This window comes from Dunckerocampus dactyliophorus, chromosome 7, assembly GCF_027744805.1.
Source record: "Dunckerocampus dactyliophorus isolate RoL2022-P2 chromosome 7, RoL_Ddac_1.1, whole genome shotgun sequence".
NCBI lineage: Eukaryota > Metazoa > Chordata > Actinopteri > Syngnathiformes > Syngnathidae > Dunckerocampus > Dunckerocampus dactyliophorus.
In genome coordinates, this window is record NC_072825.1 from 9,052,501 (window position 1) to 9,074,847 (window position 22,347).

Here is a 22,347-nt window from a genome sequence, read left to right on the forward strand (position 1 = left end):
ATACAAATAATATGTACTTATATATATATAGAATTATTATAGACAGACCACATTAATAATAATAATAACAATAATACTGCTGTAAACAGATCACTAAAAGGCTGGTCTCATGCATATAGATTCCTCAGGTACAAATGAGGGCATAATTACTAAAATGAAGAACCAAAAAGTTCCACTGGTAAGCTCCTCTAGCTACATGCAATGACATTAAAAAGACTCATTCTGTCTGGCGTCAAGTATTTTACACATACTGTACTTCACACTTTGCCGAACCCGTCCCTTCTAATTCATATACTGTACAGGGCACAATACAAAAAACAGGACTGAAGTTCAAGAACACAATGCAGGACAAAAAAAAAAAAAAAGAGTCTGGAACTTCAACTTGGTGCAGTTCACAGGGACGGCGTGTAAACTCCCCATCCAGTCTTTGTCTTTTCATAGTTTGTAGTAATAGTGCTTTTATTTTCTTGTCTATTTAAAGTTTGCACACATTTTCCCATGTTTCTTTCCCTTTCTTGTGGCGCTCCCTCACAGGGTCTTGTCGCTTTCTTTCTTCAGGTGACTACAAAATGGGAAAGAGGGAAAAGTTGTAAACAGTCAGTCACTAGTTTGACATGCTACAATCATCTATGCAAAGATGTGGACTAAAAGCATGATGTAAAGTTTTCTCCCAGCATGAGAACATGAACATCATTCATAATATTAATAATAATAATACATTGTTTTTTAGAGGTGTCTTCTTGGGCACTCAAAGACGACATACAGAGTGTAAATAATGTTTTGTTTTTATCACAATTAATTACTTTATTTTCCAGTCCATTCCATGTTTGCTGACATTTACTTTAAAGCGCCATTAAACTGTCTTTCCAATTAACTAGTCAGCCAACGTTAAGCTATGCCTAATAGACCACAGTAACATGAAAGGGAAACTTAGCCGCCTCAGTATGTTAGCTAACAATCATTTCTACAATTCTGTCAAACTAGTTAACAAACTCATCTTTGGAGCAAAGACAATTTAGTTGATTAGCTGCATAGTTACTTTTGTAGCAGCTTTTGGTGCAGATCAAGGGATATACTTTCACTTTTTGCCATTACAGTCTGTTTGCATTGGGATCAGATGGGGCCTTGACCCCGAGATTCAACAGGAGACAGCACGTGTAGCGTTTGGAACCTACTTTGTGGGGAAATGGCATCAGGTTGTTCTCTACAGATTATTGTGTGATTTTGGGTTGCACCGGATGGTTTCAGATATGTCAGGACCAATGGAAATTTCTGGTACATAAACGTACCTATAGTACTCGTCCTGGGTGAGGGAGTGGTGGTGATGGTGATGTATCCACTGTTGTTCCAGGGCCAGTCTCTGGATCTGCAGCTCCGCGCTCTGGGCCTGCTGCATGGCCTGAAGCTGGTGGGCTGCCGACATGGGACCAGTAAGGGAGGACGGTTGGGGCAGGTCACGGAAAGGAGCACCTGGGAGAAGTGAGGAAAAAATCATCAGTATCATTGCTAAGAGTCAGCTCTGAATTTTTAGGACTGTTTTGATAGAAAAAAAGTGAGTGAGTACATGGACGTGGAGTCTTCTCCTCACCAAACAGCTGTTGGCGAAGCACCTCGCTGTCAGTGAGGGGGTGAGCCAGGATGGGTGTGCCTAGTGTTGCTCCGGGGTAAGGCAGGCGTGCCAAAGGAGACCCCGACGCCAGCGGGTCCATCAGGGGGTGAACCCCGCCCGCCGCTGGATGCCAATGATGTAATAAGAAATATAGGAGATATTTAATAAGAGCCAAAGAAGCAGCAATACTTAAAAGGAAATTAAGAACTACTTCAGCATAGGTAGCATAGTTAGTAGCAGTGGATACCTGTGTCTTGTTGGTGCAAATGAAGGTGCGAATGGATGTGGGAGTGCTGGTGATGGTGGGGCGTGACGTTTAGCATCTGGACACGACCCATGTTTTCTCCTCCACTTCCTCCACCTGTTCCTCCTCCATTTGCGTTGCTGCCTCCTCCTCCTCCTCCTGCGCTTCCTCCCCTTTCTCGTTCCCTCTCCCTCTCTCGTTCCCTGTCTCCAAAGGCTGGTGGTGCCGTTCTGTCTCGTTCCCTCTCCCGCTCTCTGTCTCCACTCCTGTCTCGCTCAAAAGAGGCGGGTGAGCGAGTGGGAGTCGGGTAGGTCTCAGAGGAAGTGGTTGGTGGTAAATGAGAGGGCAGAGAACTGGGGAATGAAGAATGGGGGACTGGGTGCTGAACTGAAGTGGCGTTGGAGGTTGGTGGAGCAGGAGGAGGAGGAGCAGCCGGAGGTGCAGCCGGGCCTGTGGGAGGCGGGGCAGCGGGTGGTGGGACAGATGAAGCGTGCGATGAAGGTAGGAGCGATGAAGGAGGTGGATTGGACAGGGACTGCGGCGCAGGAGGGTTTGGAGGTCGAGCTACTGGAGGCAGAGTTGGGTTCTGGAGATGTGGGGGACCTGCAGGAGGTGGGGGAGGAGGAGTGCAATAGAGTGACACCTCATTCGGTCCCCCTCCACCTCCCCCAAGGAGCAAGGAGTGGGCATGTGCATGAGCACTAGCATGGGAATGAGAGTGAGCCAGGGCTAGGGCTGCAGGATCAGGAATGGAGCTTGGTGGGTAGACCCGTTCATCACTCTTAAATTCAAATCCTGGCTTCATACGCTCACGGTGAGCAGCAACTGCATGAGGAAAGCCAACTCCTCCTAACCCTGAACCCCCAATTCCTCCGGGTACCGGGCCTCCCGCGACCCCAGGGTGACCTCCAACACCGTGGCCCCCTTCAAGGCTGCCACCATATAGAAAGCCCAAGATTGCTGCAGCTGTTGCAGCATCAGCAGGTAGGTGATGTGGATGGGCTAATGCATGATGATTCTGGAATTGGGGTAAAAAGAACGAGGGATGGACATGAGGGTGACCATGATGAACTTGAGGGTGGTGTGCTTGAGCCCGACTTGCGGGCCCCAGTGGGGACATAGCATGGGGACGGGCATACTCACTCAGGGTTCTTAGAGCTGGGGTATCAGGACCAAGATATGGACCACCGATACCTATTCCCAAAGCACCCTGAGGGCCCCCAACTACTGCTGATGCCCCAGCCATGGACGGCAGGAGAAGAGAGTGAGGGATAGCGTGAGAAAGACTGGGATGGAGGTGGTGCGCTGGAGGAAGGTGAGCATGCGGGTGTGAGGGATGATGCTGAGTGTGAGGTGGAGGGTGAGCGGCCGGGTTTCCCGGACAGGAGGAAGACGATGAAGGATCGAGGATCATAGAGGATGAGGTAGGGAAGAAGAGGGAAGAACCATGACGAGCCCCTGCAGCTGCACTAGCATCTTTTTGCTGCTGCAAAAAACAAAAGAAAAAATAAACATTAATTCCATTGTACGATCACTTTAATTTATTGTCATTGAAAACCATGAGGTGGTGATTCAAATTGCGGGAATTTTACAAATCAAACTTCTCATATACTGTATCTAATATTTTAAGGGACTGTTTTCAACACAACGTGAGCTGCAGCGCTGAGACGCTGTCTCTGTATGACATGCTCTTCTCGACCAGTTATCTGCAGCTGTGTGTTGGACAGACGGCACGTTAAGTCTCTACTCGATGTCAATTCCCACCCACTCAAGCTTGACAAAGCCGCCCGGAAACATGGCATGCACCTCGCGGCAGCGTAACATGTGAATAGCGTAGACAGAACGTGAGGTGCATTCACAGACATTGGGTCATTACATTATTATTACATTTTTTTCCCCGGCAAAGCCCCACGACCCACTGAAAACGGGTCCGCAACCCACTTTTGGGTCCCGACCCACCATTTGGGTCCACTTTGAACCACTGCTGTAGACACTAAATACCTGTTCTCCACCATTCAGCACTATATTTAGAAACTTTAGAGAGGCAGTTTTGCTCCACAAGCTCACCTGTAGATGGCGATCCAGTTCCCTCTCACGCTCCCTTTCGCGCTCTCTTTCTTTTTCTCTTAGATCTCTGGCTCGTTGCTCAACCTCCCTCCGAGCTCTTTCTATCACCTCATTCCTCTTCTTCCATAATTTGGAACCGTCCAACGGAACAAAGAGGACATCGCTGCGGGCACAGGAGTTGCTGCTGCCTCGGTCAAGGACTTTGTGAAACCTAGAGACAAGTGACACAGTGCACCATTATTTCAACCATCAGGAGTCAATACCACAGTAATTTTGATACCTCTTATTGAGAACTCAAGTGAGAGACAAATGAAGGAAAACAATTACCTTGCTGATTGGCTAGCATGAATGGGAATGTCTACAGGCTTAGGTTCAGGAGATGGGCTTCTCAACACAGGTGGTGGACTGTCACTCTCGTCCCTGTCCTCTGGTGGTTCTTCCTTAATTACAGGCGGTTGGGGCAGGCCGGAATCTGAAAGGACATCTCCACCAGGAAGTGTTGGTGTAGTAATGTTGTTGTTAGTAAGAGGTGGAGGGCCCTTAGAGACATTCTGAGGTGATTGGGAGTTTGTATTGCTGTTAGTGGGTGTACCACCGTTGCTATTGCTGTTAGCCAGATTATTGCTGCCGCTCCCATTAGAGTGGTATGTTCCACTGAAGTTAGGGTGGCTGTTCAAGGTGCTATGTAAAGGGGAGGGACGGCATCCAGGTGATGGCATGCCTGGTCCAGGAAGGGGCATGTTAGGAGCAGAGGTGGATCCAGGGGGGAACGACGAGAAACCTCCCATCTGATTAGTGGAGGGGCTGGGTAGTGGGGATAGATGTGTTGGAGGAGTCTGAGCAGTTGACTGGTAGAGTGGAGCACGTATATTAGGTGCCATACCTGGTGGGGGTTGCTGAGTATGGGAAGTTTGAGTTGGAGGATATGGAGCATTTGGAGGGTGTCCATGACTGGTAGCAGAGGATGGAGACAGGGCAGGAGGTTGATTTGGACCCCCACGGTTTTGGTACAGAGCAGACTCTCGCAGGTTTGAGTCCCTCTCTCTGTCTCTAGGTCCAGGCTGGTAGTGGGGGTGAGAAGGATTTTGCATTCCACCAGACCCTGAAAACTCTCTTCCTAGATTAGAGGTAACGCCAGGTGGGCTGAGATAATCTCGATTGGTTCCAGTGGAGGAGGGTGCGCCAGCACTGAAATCCTTCCCACCGGCGGGAGGATACTCTCTGTGAAAGCTGTCAGGTCCAGAGGAAGGGGTTTGTGCCTGGTCTATGGGAGGTGGAAAGTCACGATTGGAGGAGTTTGTGGGATGTGAGTGTGGGGGCAGGGAAGAATGAGGTGGGTGGCTACTGTTGTTTTGCGGTGATGCTGGTGGATCTCGACTCAGCATGGGGTTAACAGGTAGTCCGCTAGTTGAACTGGGGTGGTTTCCTTGTGAGATGGAGTTGTTTGGGTTACAGTTTCCTTCTCTTGTTTGGCCTCCAACCTCACCCCATCTGCCTCTGTCTTTGTCTCTGGTATGCCCCCCTCCAGCTCCGTTAGGACCAAAGTCTCTACTCTGGTTTTGGTTTGGCATGGGAAACTCTCTTCCTAGATCCCGTTCTCTTTCTTGCTCTCTGTCTCTGAAAGCTGGAACAAAGTCTCTTCTTTCAGCTCCTATATTAGAAGATCCATCTCTTCCAGAGCCTTGGAACTCCCTGTTTTGACCTACAGACAAACCTGCAAACTCCCTGCCTTGGATACCAGCCATCCCACCACTACCATTCGCCCCACTATTAGTGTTGCTGTTGTTACCAATGGGAGCAGAGAACTCCCTGTTGAGCTCACCCCGTGCTCCCCTCTCCCTGTCTCCCACAGACCCTCTGTCTCTATCCCCTCCCCCTCCAGCATACCTGGGAATGTACTCCCTGTGGGGGTGAGGGTGCGGATGGGGGAGGTAAGAAGGGTGAGAGGTGGAGTGTCGAGAGGAAGGAGGGTTGTAAACAGAGGGGAGTTGCTGCTGCTGCACTGGGGGCTGATGCTGGTGTGGGTGATGGTTGCCAGGGTAACGGTTGTAGCCCCAACTCCCCTGGCAACTGGTGGCTGTGCCACCCTGCCAGCTGGGGGAGCTGTAATGATGAGGGTGGGTGGTGGTTTGAGTCTGGGGTTGTGATTGTGGCTGAGACCCAGTTTGCAACAAGGACGGAGGAGTGGACTGGGTCTTGTCCAGGTGCTTATCCGCCTTATCCATTTTGTCTCTTTCTATTTTGACCTCAGCAGGAAGATTTTGTCCCCCGAGTTCCAGTGGTTTAAGAGCAGGTGGAGGAGGAAGAGGTGGGGGCAAGGAGTGGGGAATGCTGGGGCTGTTATGGGAAAAATCTCCACCCACGGCAGATGTCTTTGTCACACATTGTGTGTTGGCTTTGGAATTCATTCTATTGCCACTTGGCACAGCATCAGTGCCAGTAGGTCCACCATACTCAACTTTACACATGAGTTTGGACTCCAGGGAGAAATAAGACTTCCTCCCTCCAGAGCTGTCATTTGAAGAATCCCCAGCTCCACGGAGCGAGGGATTGAGACCCGAGGAGGGGCAAGGATGGATAGGCTTAAGAGCACAGTCTTCAATTCGTGCATCCGTGTCCATCTTTTGTCCATCTCCACAGGGATCCTCCCCTCTCCGCTCTCGTAATGTCCTTCTGTCCTCTGAAGACACGTTTCCTGCGCTTCCATCTTTGCTTTTCTCCCGTTCCCTCTCTCCTTGCTTTGGTGAGTCAGGGCCCTCGGAATCAGAATCGAGGCTACCCAGAGGAGAAGCGGAGAGACTCGGGGATGAGGAACGATTGTCCTGGTCAATGTCCCGCCCACTGCTAAGGCTGCTGCTGCTATTTGCCAGGCTGCCCACAACCGAACTCCTGCTGCCCTGGGATTGGCCGTCTTCATTGTCACTCTCACGGGATTGGTTGGCCACCGAGGTTGGAGGCGGGACTGTGGCGGGAGCCAAGTTGTCAGTGGAGTGTGTTGATGTTGGAGGGTTCTGGTTGGCGGCTGGATCCTGACGAGAAAAGATCATTTGTGGATGAAGTAAAAATCAATGTTGTGAAAGGATCTATTGCCAGAGCACAGCAGAAATAACTCCTTATAGGTCAGACACACAAGCCATTTGGATGAATTATTCCACAGCTTTATATAACTGGCTGATGAAATGTAACACAAACCTGAACTTTCTGCCTTTTTGCAGGAGACACAAGTTCCTCCCCCTCGCTCTCGGATGAATCATGCCCTTGTGATCTGCGATTGAAGCGATTCCCAGCCAGTTCCTCACCGCCACCTCTTGGCTTAAGCGACACAATACTTTTAATTCTACAGACATGCGTTACTTTGAATGCATAGTGTTTTTAGACAAGTCAAAGACTCACTATCATGCAGGGCACATGCATTATCACAGATATCTATATTATAAACACACTACAAGTATACCAATGATTACAAGTACAAGGGTGAAAGTCATTATTACTATAATCACAATCATGGGCATGCATACACATTACATAAAGAGTGTACAGGCTCCAACCGTTTGTCTATCATTACGTTCAGGTCGAGTGGGGCTGGGGTGTGGGCGTCTACCCCTCCTCTCCTCGCTCGCCCCCCGCCGCCGCCCACTGCGCATGGGCATCTGCATGGTCCAAAATGCAAAAATGTTAACACAAAATGTCAAAACAGGAGGGGGTAGCAGGTTGTTCCAGGTGCAATATTAGGCATTTTGACCAAGGGTTTTCAAAGTGTGGCACAGTAGGACTCCACTTAGAGAATATAATACAGCCACGGCCTCCCCTACTCCCTGAAAAAACAATTTTTATGGAGCGGTTTTCTGTTCACGCCAGACTGTTTACTGCTCACACTCTCGGAACTAAAATATATTCATTTTGCCTTAAACATAACTGAGGTTAGCTTATCAAGTTTAAAAAATATTTTTTTCTTTATTTTCCTCAAGTTGCTACACTTCCGCTTTAGTCTTCTGGCGCCCCCTAGAGGATGCCCGCCTCACACTTTGAAAACAGCTGTTGTAGAACAATGTCAACCTGTCAATTTTCCAGTTTCTGGTCATCAAAGCACAATACCATGTCTATCCGTCTACATCTGTGTGTAAGGGTATTTTATAATGCCAAGACTGGGTAAAAAGTTTAGCACCTGGCACTCACTTATCCCTTCCTCTTGCGTTGAAAGCAATTGTCTGACATGTATTTTCTACGTCACACCATGCGCTGACGACTGTTTGTCTAATTGCGGGATGCCGTGTCACTGTGTGAAAGCGCACCAATCCCACTTTGATGTGGTCTGTATAAATGGCACAGGAGAATACATGCCAGATCTTCTGTTACAGCTCTGATGCATCAACATTTTGAGGGATCTCTGTGCCAAGAGGCTATAGCATTGATTTTCAAACTGTGGCAAGAGTACCACTGTTGGTACATGGGCTCCATCTAGTGGTATGCAGAAACGGCAGAGGTTTTTTTCCATCCAACCATCTTCTATGCTGCTTATCCTCACTAGAGTCGCGGGTATGCTTGTGCCTATCCCAACTGACTTCGGGCGAGAGGCGGGGTACACCCTGGACTGGCTGCCAGCCCATCACCAGCCAGGGCACATACAGTACTTTCACACTCACATTCATATCTATGGACATTTAGAGCTGCCAATTAACCTAACATGCATGTTTTTGGAATGTGGGAAGAAACCGGAGTACATACGCACGCACGGGTAGAACATGCAAACTCCACACAGAGATGCCCAACGGAAATTCGAACCCAGATTTTTCCGATCTCCTGACTGTGTGGCCAAAATGCTAGCCACTAGGCCAATGTGCGGCCCCAGAGTTTTTTTTTTTAAGTAAAAATGAAATCGTATCGTGGAAATACTAGTATATGCAAGAAATATGTAAAATAGTCACTGGTGGTTGACTGGCCTGACTTCAGTTACAGGCTGTGTGCGTTCAGTCCCCACTCAGCAATGGTGTAAATGGTTGTCTGTCTCTAAATGTGCACTGATTGGCTAGCGACCAGTACAGGGGTGTACCCCGCCTCTCGGCCCAAAATCAGCTAGGATAGGCTACAGCTCACCCCTGAAACTGAACAAGATGAGCAGAAGAAAATGGATGGCTGGACGGATACAAATGTATTAACCACAGAGTCACTGAAATTGAGTTTCAAAATTCAGTTCAAATAAAATTTTCCTTTCCATTGTCTGGGAATAGAAGCCACATACACAAAGCTAGGTAACAAGTTAGGTACCTGGTGATAAACATTTGAGAACCACAGGATGAAAGAAGTCAGTGAGAGAGTAATTATGCTAAAGTTTTGCAAAAACTCTATGGCTGTGCGCCTCACCCATACCGATTCTTTGTGCGTCCGCGTTTTCATGATTTCTTCCTTATAATGCCCATTTTACAAAACACCAGGCATTGTATGGACTCGAATGGGTTGCTTCTGCTGTTTCTGCTGTTGTTTACTCACTCCACTGAGAACCTGTAAAGAACCATAAACAAAGAAGGCATTATTTGGCCCGCAGATTTTTTAAAGACGGCATAAAGTCTCTCTCTCTTTCTCTCTCTCTCTCACACACATACACACATACACACACACAGGGATGCAGAAATAACCGATGTGCAAAATAGGATCGACCACGTGCGGAGATGAAGAATTTGCACCATTGTGAAAACGTGTAATTTACAACTGCAGAAAGCCTCCCTTCATCGTTTAAAATTCCCAGCATGCCTCTCGCTCTTTCTGTCCCTGGATCAACACCACTGCTGGCACACACACACACACACACAGTGGCGGTTTGGCCTGTGTTCTTACACCAAAAACTTGATATTAGGTGTGCATGCAGTAGAACAGGCAGGCTAGGGAATATGGAGGCACACACACACACACATACACACGCACACAAACACCCCTCTGGCCACTTGTGGTTAACCCTATGTCCTATGACCTGGTTATGGCAGGATCACATGCTTATTTGCAACAAAAAAAGATCCATTTGGTGTATAATGAATGATGAATAAGGATATAAATAGTGTGCACAAAGGTGATTTTCTTTCCAGCTGCACGGCTACACATGACTATGCATTAATTATTAGTGTGTATGCTGCAGTGACATGCATAATAGAAAAAAATAGAGCACACGTGTGTTTATGGACGTACTCTAATAATAATAATAATGAGGATGCATGATGCATGGCACATACAGGTGGCAGCTACTGACTGGACTTATATGCAGGAATTAAGCACTGCAGTGCCAATGTAGAGATACATGGATGGATAGGTTAGAAAAGAGAATGGCGAAATTATCTCACGCCGGCTTTGCTTTCTTTTTTTGCAGGAATGTGGCTGTGCAGTCTCCCCGTAAGTCATCATGGAGCCTGAACGCAGCACCGGGATGACAATAAGGTACAATGGAGGGGTGTGTGTGTATGGGGGGGGGTAGATTCCAAAACACACAGCATACATTTTTTTGTCAGCCCCCTTATTAATCCTGCTTACCTTTTAATATCCAACGATGTCTTCTAGTTCTACTCTCCTTTTTCCTTCCATTGTTTCGCTTTCTCTCAACACACCGCCTCACGTTGCAAAAAAAAAACCCAACGAGGCGACTGAAATCGTAGCAGCAGCAGCAGCGTGGAAAAATCTGAACTGTACAAATTGATGCGTATGTGCCCTGGCTTCTTACCCCACCCCCTTTTTTTTGCTTTTGCCTCCACCTCCCCTCCTCCTTTCTTGTACCCCACTCTTCCTCCAAGACGACTTTTATTTTTTTATATACGTATATGTCTCTCCCTGACTGGCTTTTTCTCTGTGAGAGGCACAATTTTAGCAGTGGAGAGAGGGATGAGAGAAAGGAGGAGGAGAGGAGGGCGTGATTTGCATAAGGAAAGGAAAGGAAAGGAACGGGGGGAGACGTCAGGAGGAGGAGGAGGCCAAAACTCTGAAGAGGGAGGGAGGGTCCCTCTGGAGTCACCTTTACAGTACACTGGATTATATTTGTCGTGCACACAAATACGTCGTAAAGATGCAAACCCAGCGTTAGCATAACAATAAAGACAAGAGTGATTTTAATTTGAATACAATAAGTTGTTGTCAAAGAATGTTCCCGTGATTGCTTCCACGTTCATGTCTGTCCTGCAGCTGTCTGTCTGAGCTTGTGTCCAGCCAAGCGGCTCTGCAGACCTCCTCTTCCTCCTCCCTCCCTCTCTCTCTCTCTCTCTCTACCCTTCACACAGCCCCCTGTCCCGTCTCCTATTGTGTGGTAACCATAGCAACCTAGCCGGAGACTGTTCCCAGTGCGCCTGCGTGGCTCCACAAGCCTTTTCTTTCTTTCTTTTTTTTTTTTTTTTAACCATCAGTCGTCGTCACGGAGCAGCCTCGCCAAGCAGCACATAGCCAAACCTATCAGACTGGAGCATTCGGGCTGTCTCTGCTGGTCACTTGGTGTAACTGCAGAGGACAACGTGTCAAACATTCTGACTTCATTAAGATAACAATGTTCAGTTGAATGACGGATGAGTATTACGTATCTTGTAGTTACAAGAAAATAGCGTAATTCAATAAGAATGAAATTATAGATTTCTGATGCAAAGAAGTCACAGTTTTACACGAACAAAGTCATACTTTGGCGAGAGTAAGGTCGTAATGTAACAAGTTAACCCTAATGCCGACCCTAATGAGGATAAGCAACATAGAGGATGGATGGATGATTGGATATTACAAGTCAGAACCCCCCCACTACCACCACCACCATTTTACAAGAATAAAATCTTAAATTAACAGGATGTATGAGAAAAATGAGCACAAAAGTCTCATTTTGCAAGAAAACAAATCTATGTAATTAATATTGCAAGATTAAAGTAATCATTTTCAAAGAAAGTCACTATATTTTAATTTCATTTTATTGTTTATTTGATGTGGACATCAGAATTACATTGGACAAACCGGATGCATTGTTCGAGTGCTTCAGCACGTGCTAATTTGCAACACGTACAAAATAATAACGTAACATAAAAAGTGATCATTTTAGGAGAATAATATCATGTGGGGGAGAAAGTCACAATTTTGGGAAAATAAAGCAATACTGTGTGAAAAAAGTAATGATTTTATGAGAAAAAGTTGTCATTTTGTGAGAATTAAGCCATAATATTATGAGGGGGGAAAAGGCAACACTGGTGTGTACGGGAACATTACAAGAAAGGGCATAATATTACAGGAATTACGTTTGAATATTATTTAGTTAGATTATAACTATATAGAATACATGTTGTATTATTATACGATTAAAGTTGCAACATTAGCAAAAAAGTAGTAACCACATGAGAGTAAAGTTGTATTTTGCAAGTGTGGGAATTTAGTCTGAAATAGTACAAGTTTCTTTTGACATTTTGACCACTTTTTTGCCAAAATGCTTTCTGAAAGTGTAATTTACCACTTTGCCCACTAGATAGCGCAATTACACCCTTAATTGTGCTTTTATTCACTTGCCCATTAAAATAAAGATACAGTATTTGTATCATTACTTGTCTTGGCCAATAAATATTGAGGCAGATGCGTTTATACAGTCAACATATAGCCATCTCTTTATTTGCCACAACTACACACAAATAGTGTTTAAAGCTGCTTGGTGTTCACACTATAGGAAAGTTTGGGAAAGTGGTAGAACACAATAAAGACCAAAAGTCATCCACAGTTAGAGATAGGCGATCAGTGCAGGGTGACACAACAATAATTCAGTAAAGTCAACCACATAATAACCAAGCCTGGAGCAACACATTTGTTGTGCATTTCACACAATGATTGCTAGTATTATCATTATGTTTGCTTTATTGTCACCACTGGTGTTCAAAGTGCACTCGGGTTGCGAAAGTTGTGTCCAGCAAAGCGAGCCTGGTCACCCAACTCCTCCTCAATCCTGACAACATGACAAGTTGACAATGAATGTTGGAAAGGATGGAGAAGTACGGATGAGTTTATAGAGTCGACATACATTAGTGCTTCGCATTATAGACTTATGCATACAATTATATCAGGATACACACCTCATGAGCTGATTGTATTTAGCCAAACGTTCCGAACGACAAGGAGCTCCAGTTTTAATCTGAGGAAAGACAAAAAGACGTGGTGCGGGTTCATTATAATAAGCTTTGATAATGATCAGACCAAACCAGGATAGCAAACAGATACTTTGCATGTGAACTTGATGGCTGCAGCAGTGTAAGGACACTTGATAATGCGAAAGTACATGTAAATGGCACCTAGTATCGTGGCATTCGTGTCTCTGTATACCTGTCCAGTGCAGAGTCCCACTACCAGGTCGGCAATAAAGGTGTCCTCTGTCTCACCCGAGCGGTGGCTTACCATCACTCCCCAGCCGTTCTCCTGAGCCAGCTTACAGCTGACGGGCAGAAAAAGAAGAATGACAAATCCTGTACACATTGACTGAAACTTAAAAAATCAATGCAAACACAAAATTTACTCACGCCTTAATGGCCTCCGTGATGGAGCCAATCTGGTTGACTTTAAGGAGAAGACAGTTGCAGGCCTTTTCCTCCACGGCTCGTTGTATCCTACGTGGGTTGGTGACCGTCAGATCATCCCCAACCACCTTCATGATGCAAACATCGCGTAAATACAAATACATATGATGTCTTTCCATCTAGTATCTGTTTATGTACCTATTCTTTTCTGCTTTTTAAAAATACATTATAGTGTTATTTGTCATTTAGCATGCTTCTTGAGCACATAAATGCACCTGGCAGCAGTGTTTGAAAAAGAAAAATCTTTATATTCTATAAATCTAGAATATTTTAATTTGGTGTTGCCGATTTTTCCTGTATCTAAGGACCTTGTGTCTTGTTTTCGAAGCTATTTTGCTTTTTTCCCCTGTTTTTCCTTGTAAAGCAATTACAGCTGCAATTTACAATAAATATGTATGTTTATCCATTTTACCTGGATGCCCACTGAGGATGTAAACTGAGTCCAAGCAGGCCAGTCGTCCTGGTCAAAGGGGTCTTCAATGGAAACAACTGCAGGGAAGGCAGAAGAAGCCTTGAACGCTTGTTTACTCTGCTGTGCAATCATGTTCCACACAGATACAGCACACTATTATCTGGGCAAAGACACACATCCTCACTTGCCAAATGAGCACCATAATTAAAAGCTCTTTAAGAGGTCTAATTGTCAGGACTGGAGAGGCAACAAGCTTTCTTTTTGTCTCTGAGGTGACAGCCCTCGATGAAGAACTCGGAGGCGGCCACATCCATCCCGATCACTACTTTGTCTGTGTAGCCCGCCTTCTCTATGGCCGTCTTGATCAGCTCTAGAGCTGTGTGGTCACACAAGCAGGAAGTGATGTCACAAGATTCTGAAAGTTTTATTTTTTTGCATTTTTACCTTCACTGTTCTCCTGAATGTTCGGGGCAAACCCGCCCTCGTCCCCCACATTGGTAGCATCTTGACCATACTTCTCCTTGATGACACTCCTCAGGGTCTGGTAGAGCTCCGCCCCGATGCGTAGGGCCTCCCGGAATGATTCCGCCCCCACAGGAAGCACCATGAACTCCTGCATGGCCAGTCTGTTTCCAGCGTGGGAGCCCCCGTTGATCACATTAAAAGCCTGAATGAAGGGTAGGACAATTTCTTGTATTTCACCTGTTTGATTTGGTACGGTACGGTTTGGTTTGATTCAATTTGATTCAATTCAGTTTCATTGAATTCACTTAAGTAATTTAATTGATTAAACTAAACTAAAACTCAATTAAATTAGCTTGTGTGACATTAAATTGAATGCAAAAACTGTTTTAAGGAACTTGTAATATGGAAAAAGTTTACAACCATGCTCATTATAATAAACAGTATATATTGCAATATCACACAGTATCAAATGTACATATTGATTAATAAATAAACAAACTAACAAACTCAGTTCAACAAACTACATTTAAATCATAGACAAGGTAGAAGTACCCCATTTTCCCGACGTATCCAAATTGCATTTCATTATGTTTGAATTGTTATAATGATAACGGTGTATGATAGTGGTGTCACAAGATATTAAAAAGTGACAAGATTTCACCTTAAGAAAAAAAATATTTTGTGGGCAAAAGCCCTGGGGCGATAATAAATTAATTAATTAATCACACAATAAATGAGAATGAACCCGATAATTTTGCCGGCCTCAGTGTGTTGCCGTGTGCACGCGTATCTGTTTTCCTCGTCTCTCGCCTCCAAACAGACAGGAAGAGAGTTCACTCTGTGCATCGGTTTCAGCACCTTGGATTGTTCCATAGAATAACGGCATGAACGGAGGGAGCTCTTTATCAGTCATATTGTCTCTTTGTCTCTGTGGGTGGTGGCGGGGCTGCTATCATACACACACAGTGCAGAAGAGAAATTAAATTACTACATTGCAATATATTGTCATATATTTTTAAAATATTTTTTCATTATACTTTTCTTAAAAGTAATGTAAAAATCTCGTCTCGTCTCAGTCTCGTAGGCCCAATCTCCTGTTTCGGTCCGTCTCGTGAACCGAGTGTCTCATGACACCCCTAGCATATGATAATCTATACTCATTATCACTAGTATTGTAATACTTTATTATTTTCATCTTGCGTTTTTTGTTACACCTATAAATAGATAAAAATTTGGTTATTGGTAATAGCTCTTATAAATGATACATTTATTGTTAATGATAAATAAATATATTACAAAATAATATACTTAATTAAAAATGCACAGTTAATGCATGCAATAAAAATACATCTATTATTATATAATATTAGATTATTATTATTATTTACAGTATCATATATTTGTGATGTACAGGTATATATCATCATCCTTATTATTATTATTATTTTTTTTTTAAATACAGCAGTGCTGTTGGCTGCATTTCGGCAGCTTCGACAAGAGTCCCAGTTTTTAGAACCACAAGGCAGACTCACAGGAACCGGAAGCACTAGATCTCTGTTCCCCGCCAGATCTGCAATATGACGGTAGAGAGGCACGCCCTTCTCCGCAGCTCCTGCTTTGCAGATGGCCAGTGACACTCCAAGAATAGCGTTGGCCCCAAACTTAGCTACAAGCATGCATACAAGCTGTCACACAACATGTGGATCCAGCAGTCATTGATTAAAGAGAAAAAAAGTCGACTTACATTTGTTGTCGGTGCCGTCCATTTCAATCATCATGTTGTCCAGCTTGTCCTGCTCCAGCACACTGATGCCCTGAGACATACAACATGTCACTGGAGCCACATCATGCCAACATCAATGTGAATAAGAACATGCATGTGCAGTCCTACTCACTGACTGGATGAGGGCAGGAGCAATGCTGTCATTAATGTGACCAACTGCTTTGGTCACACCTAAGAAAGCATACATAGGGAAACATATACAACATATCATTATTATTTTACAAAAGTGACAACTGATGTACCTAATCGAGTGTCCAGTGAGTTTTTTAGAGCTTCATCCTTCAAGCCCCTTAAAGATTAAGTTACACTTTTTATCCTTAGCTCTCATAAACGGTCCCTCTGATTGGTATCGGAATCGGCAGCATGAAACTGTGATCGGAGCGTCCCTTATTTGTGGAGCTCATGAGAGTTTACTAAGAAAAACCTACTTTTTACCCTTAGGTCTCAACATGGTCCTTCTCATGAAAGTCTAACAAAAATGTTTACATCTGGCAATCGCACAAAATGAGTCCCGAGGGAAAAGAATGTAGCAATATGTAAATATCCTATTCTAAACATTAACTTTATTTTTTTTATTATTTAAAAATAAATAAACAAATCAATTTCATACAACTAGCCTTAAAACTGATCAATATATTGACAATCAAAACGCTAAAATGAAAGGGTTAATTAAGAGAGTGGCAGATTTTGCTGACCTTTGCCCTTGTAACGAGTTTTGTCTCCATCCCGCAGTTCCAGAGCTTCATAAATGCCAGTAGAGGCGCCGCTCGGCACGGCTGCCCGGAACAAACCTGGATCGGAGGCCAAAAACAGTGAGCTAGGTTCAGAAGTATTGGGACACTGACACTTTTAGCATTTATGCGCCACCACAATGCATTTTAAATGGAACAATTAAGACATGTTTTATGTGGGAAAAGACATTTACTAGCAGAGGATCTTCATCTTCATCTTGTCTTTGAAAAATATCAAAGACAACATGAATCTTTGTTTTTTAAAATCATATAAAATCAGGTTTTTTAAAACAACAGTGAAATCGTATTTCTTAGCTGGTTAATAATTGTTTGATAACTCAGCTTCATTGATAACCTCTATTGACTATATGTGCGCTGCGATTGGCTGGCGACCAGTCCAGGGTGTACTCCGCCTCTCGCCCGAAGTCAGCTGGGATAGGCTCCAGCATACCCGCAACACTAGTGAGGATAAGCGGCATAGAAGATGGATGGATGGATGGTTGGATGATAACCTCTATCTCAAAATTAGCAATAGAACTTCCTGTTTTTTGATAACTTTCTAACAACCTTTGAGCCACTTTTTCTGTTCCGTGTCATGGTTGCTCTCTCCAGGTCACAAGTGCGTGTGTGTGAGTGTGAAACAGGAAGAAAAGCTCTGACTTGCTTTATGGAGAAGTTGTTTGGCGCCACCTGTAGGTTTGCATGTACAAATCTTCACCTTTTTCATCCTGTTTTATTTGGGTCTATACAGTATTTGGACATTTGTGTGAGTGTTCAAAGAAGAACAAACATAGCTGCACAAATACATCAAAATTGGAGTTTTTTGTTGTTAACCTTTATTGGTATGAAGATCCACTTCCACTGTTGGGTTACCCCTGGAGTCTAGGATCTCCCTGGCAACAATATTCATTATGGACATCCTGTAAAATAAACAACAACAAGGTGGTGTTTTCCTATTTTACATTGGATGCACAGCCTATTATATTATGTACAGTATCAGTCCTGCAGTAACACACAAACAATCCTGCAAATTTCCTGCAGGAGAGAGTCTCCTGTCGAGAGCTGAATCATCGTCGTAGCAATGGTGCTGTGAGATGTTGAGAAGATGGAGGAGTGACAGAATGAATCAGGAATTCTTACCTGCAGCCTGTGTGTAGTGCGGTGGAGAAAGCAAGAGGATGTGAGGGAATGAAAGGAGGAGGAGGAAGAAGAAGGAGCAACAGAGGGAAATGGGAAATGGGAGGAGGGTGAGTACTACAACACATGCAGGGGGTGCGGGGGGAGGTGCTGATGAGTCACGGAAAGATGAGGAGGGATGGAGGATCAAAGATGGAGATGCTGTGGAATAGCAGGGGGCTTGTTTAAAGCCAGGATGCAGCCACATTCATCATTTATGTGCACCACTGCCATTCGCTTTCATATATAAATATATATTATTACAGGATCATGTCTGGTGGATACAAACACAGCACATTAGCTTACATCTGCTATAATAAATGCATTAAGTCAGCCGAGATCTAACGGCGAAGCAATGAAAGGAGACAGGTGAGACAACGTGTGCATTTAAAAATAGTTGACGATGTCAGAGGAGGGGAGCTGCTATTGGATGGATTTATTGCGAGTCAGTGGATCTCATTGGCTGCTCCACAGGCTCCATCTGTATGTCACATGACCTACTAGATTACAGCACTGTATGCATGCTCACTGGCCACAACAATAGGTACACTTGCAGTCTAACACAGAATATTTATAACTTGCTAAATAGACGTGTATCATTAGAACTGAAACAATTAGTCGATGAATCGATGATTAATTGATTATCCAATTAATCAACAACTATTTTGGTATTCAGTTTATCGTAAATGTAAATAAAATGTAACATGTGACTATCCTGATTTCAGTCTCTCAAATGTGACTGTTTTTTAATTTCCTTAGTCATCCATAAAAGCAGACATATTTTGTGTTTCAGGAAAAAACAAGATAGTCACACACATCAGCTTTGACTTTGGAAAAGAGCAATCAACACTTTTGCCTCTTTCTCATACTGTATGTTGCGGACCAAACCACTGCACAGATGTGTGCATAGAAAGTGCATAAGAACAGTCCCACGATGTATCCACTTGTACTTGTGTGCAGGAAAATGTGTACATTTATGCACAACTCTTACCATGTGTACACACAAAACCTAGTGGTAGAACAGTGACACTACAAACAGCGATGTCTGTGCCTGTCAAACAAGTCCCCAAACAAAGGGGTTGGCGGAGAATAAGAGTATAGGGTTGGCCACTTAACCTGTCAATCTTACCAAACGTTTTCCGGGACGCGTCTCCCAATCACTGATCTGTATGAAAAAAATCCTTGTACATCCTTCAGATGTGTGACTTGTCCTTTTAACCGAAGCGACTTTTGCTGCAACACCTTCACTTTCTTCTGCAGGGTATCAATTTTGACAAAAGCTTCATCAAGTCTCCTTTTGACTGTTCTTGGACTTTGCAGCGTAGCATAGCAGTGATCATCAAGGATGGCAGATGAACTAGGTGAATCTTGGGGGGCTGTGTTGTTTGCTTCCTGCTCCTCATCCAAAGTTGGTTGAGCATAGTTTCTTTTCTTTGGAGGTTTTCTGCAGGGTTTCGGTTTCTAGAAAACAAAAGCCAAAGGGTGGACATTTTGCCACTTTCATACATTTCACAGGACATGGATCATAATCGCGACAGAGGGTCGTAAATTTATTACCTTTTTTTCTCTCTCGCTCATGGTATATTTTTAAATTAATAATTTTCCTTAAGATTTCATCAAAACACCTTCATAAAAACTAAAAAAAAAATAAAAATGAATACTCCAAGTAAACAGACAGGTTGCTTTGCATGTTATACTGGACTAGAACAGTAGTCGTGTAGAAATTCATTAGAAACACTCACACAGCAAATTTTCAATTTGACAGGATGATTTCATTCTTTTTCTTTATATTTTCATTTTAAAATTTTAATATTCATTCATTGGTTTTATTCAATCATTTTTTAAAGCCTCAACTAGGCATCAATAATGAGGTGGTTTCATTGGGACAGAAATATGTAGGAAAAAAAAATAGTACAAAAACATTTTTTGGAAATTAATGGCAGCACTGAAATTAAATGGCCCCAAAATGGTGCTAATGGGGATATCAACAGGAAAAGGAAAAAATATTAAAAGCATTACAATTAAGCTTAAAAATATCACATCTGTGTTATAAATCTTATTATTTCAGTTTAATGCATTACTAAAAACTCTCAACAGAAAATACTGAAGTTGAAAAATGTCTCCTTTGTAATTCTTAGGAGTAAGAAAACTAAACCGTAAAATGCATACCTTCTGCAAATGCCTTGGAAACTGGAAAACTGTGGGAACTGCATCCTCTTTGAGACGTGTTGTTTGGCCAGTTCTGTCAAAACATGCTGCTTCAAAGTGGTCACTACAAAGGACTGATTTACGTGTTGGTGTCCACTTATCTCGTCTCATGTTTACAAGCCATGATGCCAGCAACTGTCGACGGCTAAACGGAAACCTACACAGGAAAAAGGTCAAAATAAAGAAATACATATATCATGATATAACAAAAACGTACGTAAATTTCCTCTTAGCTATTATAGAGCTATATAAACGTATCAATTCTGGACATGCATTTAATCAGAGGAATTTTACACGATCGAAAATATCTGAGAGATCGACAGTGCAAAACACCGCCGCCTTGATCAAAGTCTTACACCTATTCTTCGTCATATGGCTTTTGTTTGTTCTTTGTACACGTGCTCAAAATTGACAATTTGCAACATAGTCTACCTTTTATTTTCTTCTTTTAAATTATTTTTCCGAAATAAAAAAAAGAAAAGGGATTTTAAAAAATGGAACAAATATAAAACATATGTATAAATATAAATATATTCGAATTTTTATCACAAAATTAGGAAATTAGTTGGCGACCAAAAATAAAATTGACTGATCGAAGCTTGTCGTCGCCATGCATACAGAAGTAAAATAGTATGGCGTCTAAAAAGTGAGAGTAGTACAAATTTCTTTTTTTAAATTTATTTAAACACCGTCTCCATATGGGGGTTCATTTTAAATTCGGGTAAACAAAAAAAAAAACTTATTTTTTTATATTTGCATGCAACCGCAAATGATTTAGTAGTCAAGTCGCGGTTGTTTCTTTACATATCTCCCACGGCCCCCTATGTAAAGCCGTTATGACTCAGGTATGGTATGATATCGACAGAATTTTAAAAAATTATCATACCCGAGTCCTTATGACTAAGCTCAAGCACACCTGTTGCATTTAGTGTGAGTGGGTAACAAACTAACAACAGCCTTAACAACTCACAAGTTCTGACATAAGAATAGATCCCTGCTAATTAACAAATTAAGACACTTGCATCCTTTAACAAAGTAACGTTTTTTGAATTTGTAATTCTTTTAATAGGAAAAAGGAACAGAGTGGCCTATGAAAGTTTTGATTAGACCTAATACCGCCATCAATTTTTCAATAGGCAATCATCCGTACTACGCAAAATGCAATATGTGGGGCACACACAATGGTAAACGCCACTCCACTCTCCACCAAAGGAACCCTTAAATTATCAATCATACATCTACATTTCAATCATACTTACAGGTGAAATGTTCGCCCACAGCCTTTGAACTGGCGATTAGCGCAGTTAATAACTGCACATGCAGGCATCTTAAGGCAAAATTCGTGTCCAATCCGAATTAATGAAAGTTTCAATCATACTTACAGGTGAAATGTTCGTCCACAGCCTTTGAACTGGCGATTTGTGCAGTTAATAACTGCACATGCAGGCATCTTAAGGCAAAATTCGTGTCCAATCCGAATTAATGAAAGAAGTTTACCACGAATGCAAAAGATTGTCCCAGAAGCGTTTCTTGTGAGGGGTAATATGGCGGCCGCATGGCGTCACAAGTTATTGACCAATGGGCTATCCAGATTTTTTTCGCACAGCGCTCCCACTGTGTGCTCTCACACAAACATCGTAGCTGCCCTAGCAAGTGCCTTAGGAAACAGATCGATCCTTTTTTAAAAAAAAAAAATCATAATTTTATCTTTTCGAAAACAGAGCAGTGATAAGTCTAGGAAACATGCATATTTCTCCATATTTTAGTTTCCATTTTTCATACTTTTCCAGCACTGAAAATTTATAAAAATCAAATTCCATACTTACGTTGGAACCCTGGTTAAAGCCATTTTAAGACATTTTTCCGGGTTGCTGTTCTGAACAATAGGCAGCGACACAGGATGGGGGCGTAAAAAATCTGCAAATTTTCCAGCTTCAGAGGTAGTATCATAAGCTCCTTTAACACATTTTTTTCCTTTTTTCTGTGTTCCTGCACTGTATAAATGGCAAGTTGCCAATGTAATATTCCACCTTCCCAGGTATTATCACAAGCCCATTACATACAGTGCAGCCTGTAAACGCAGGCATTTTTCAGT

General features: G+C 43.2%; 2 protein-coding genes across 11 annotated transcripts in view; both read right to left on the reverse strand.

Moving 5' to 3' along the window:
* Nucleotides 1-10,723, reverse strand: part of atn1 (atrophin 1) — a 10,850-nt gene extending 127 nt beyond the window's left edge. The window contains exons 1-11 of one of the 9 annotated variants that reach the window (XM_054782859.1): nt 10,437-10,720; nt 10,250-10,315; nt 9,288-9,419; nt 7,469-7,570; nt 7,113-7,232; nt 4,248-6,949; nt 3,921-4,131; nt 1,857-3,339; nt 1,565-1,732; nt 1,290-1,470; nt 1-562 (exon numbers count right to left, since the gene is read on the reverse strand). The exon at nt 1-562 is cut by the window's left edge and continues 125 nt beyond it. In XM_054782859.1, the coding sequence (XP_054638834.1) occupies nt 529-562; nt 1,290-1,470; nt 1,565-1,732; nt 1,857-3,339; nt 3,921-4,131; nt 4,248-6,949; nt 7,113-7,232; nt 7,469-7,570; nt 9,288-9,314 (5,028 nt within the window). In that variant the 5' untranslated portion in view covers nt 9,315-9,419; nt 10,250-10,315; nt 10,437-10,720 and the 3' untranslated portion in view covers nt 1-528. Of the gene's footprint in view, nt 563-1,289; nt 1,471-1,564; nt 1,746-1,856; nt 3,340-3,920; nt 4,132-4,247; nt 6,950-7,112; nt 7,233-7,468; nt 7,571-9,287; nt 9,420-10,249; nt 10,316-10,436 lie in introns of those variants that run through there. The other 8 variants (XM_054782862.1, XM_054782860.1, XM_054782863.1 and 5 more) reach the window with 8 other exon arrangements.
* Nucleotides 10,724-11,928: 1,205 nt separating this feature from the next.
* Nucleotides 11,929-18,364, reverse strand: LOC129185610 (gamma-enolase-like). Of its 2 annotated transcripts, XM_054782887.1 has the most exons (12): nt 18,009-18,254; nt 17,703-17,788; nt 16,833-16,928; nt 16,250-16,308; nt 16,099-16,168; nt 15,887-16,020; nt 14,334-14,556; nt 13,890-13,966; nt 13,421-13,545; nt 13,227-13,335; nt 12,980-13,038; nt 11,929-12,852 (listed from the first exon to the last, which is right to left on the reverse strand). In XM_054782887.1, exons 1-12 carry the CDS (start codon nt 18,131-18,133, stop codon nt 12,783-12,785), a joined length of 1,233 nt encoding a protein of 410 aa, XP_054638862.1. In that variant the 5' UTR covers nt 18,134-18,254; the 3' UTR covers nt 11,929-12,782. The 2 variants fall into 2 exon arrangements, with proteins under 2 accessions (XP_054638862.1, XP_054638863.1); XM_054782888.1 differs by lacking the exons at nt 11,929-12,852; nt 12,980-13,038; nt 13,227-13,335; nt 13,421-13,545; nt 13,890-13,966 and adding an exon at nt 14,059-14,265 and having other exon boundaries at nt 18,009-18,364.
* Nucleotides 18,365-22,347: the final 3,983 nt, after the last annotated feature.

Coding starts and splice junctions, on each gene's coding strand:
- LOC129185610 (XM_054782887.1), bottom strand. CDS start 18,133: ATGTGTTGTAGTACTCACCCTCCTCCCATTTCCCATTTCCCTCTGTTG. Junction 13,967..14,333: donor CATTCAGGAGAACAGTGAAG/GTAAAAATGCAA, acceptor CCTTCCCTGCAG/TTGTTTCCATTGAAGACCCC. Junction 13,546..13,889: donor CATCCTCAGTGGGCATCCAG/GTAAAATGGATA, acceptor TGCATCATGAAG/GTGGTTGGGGATGATCTGAC.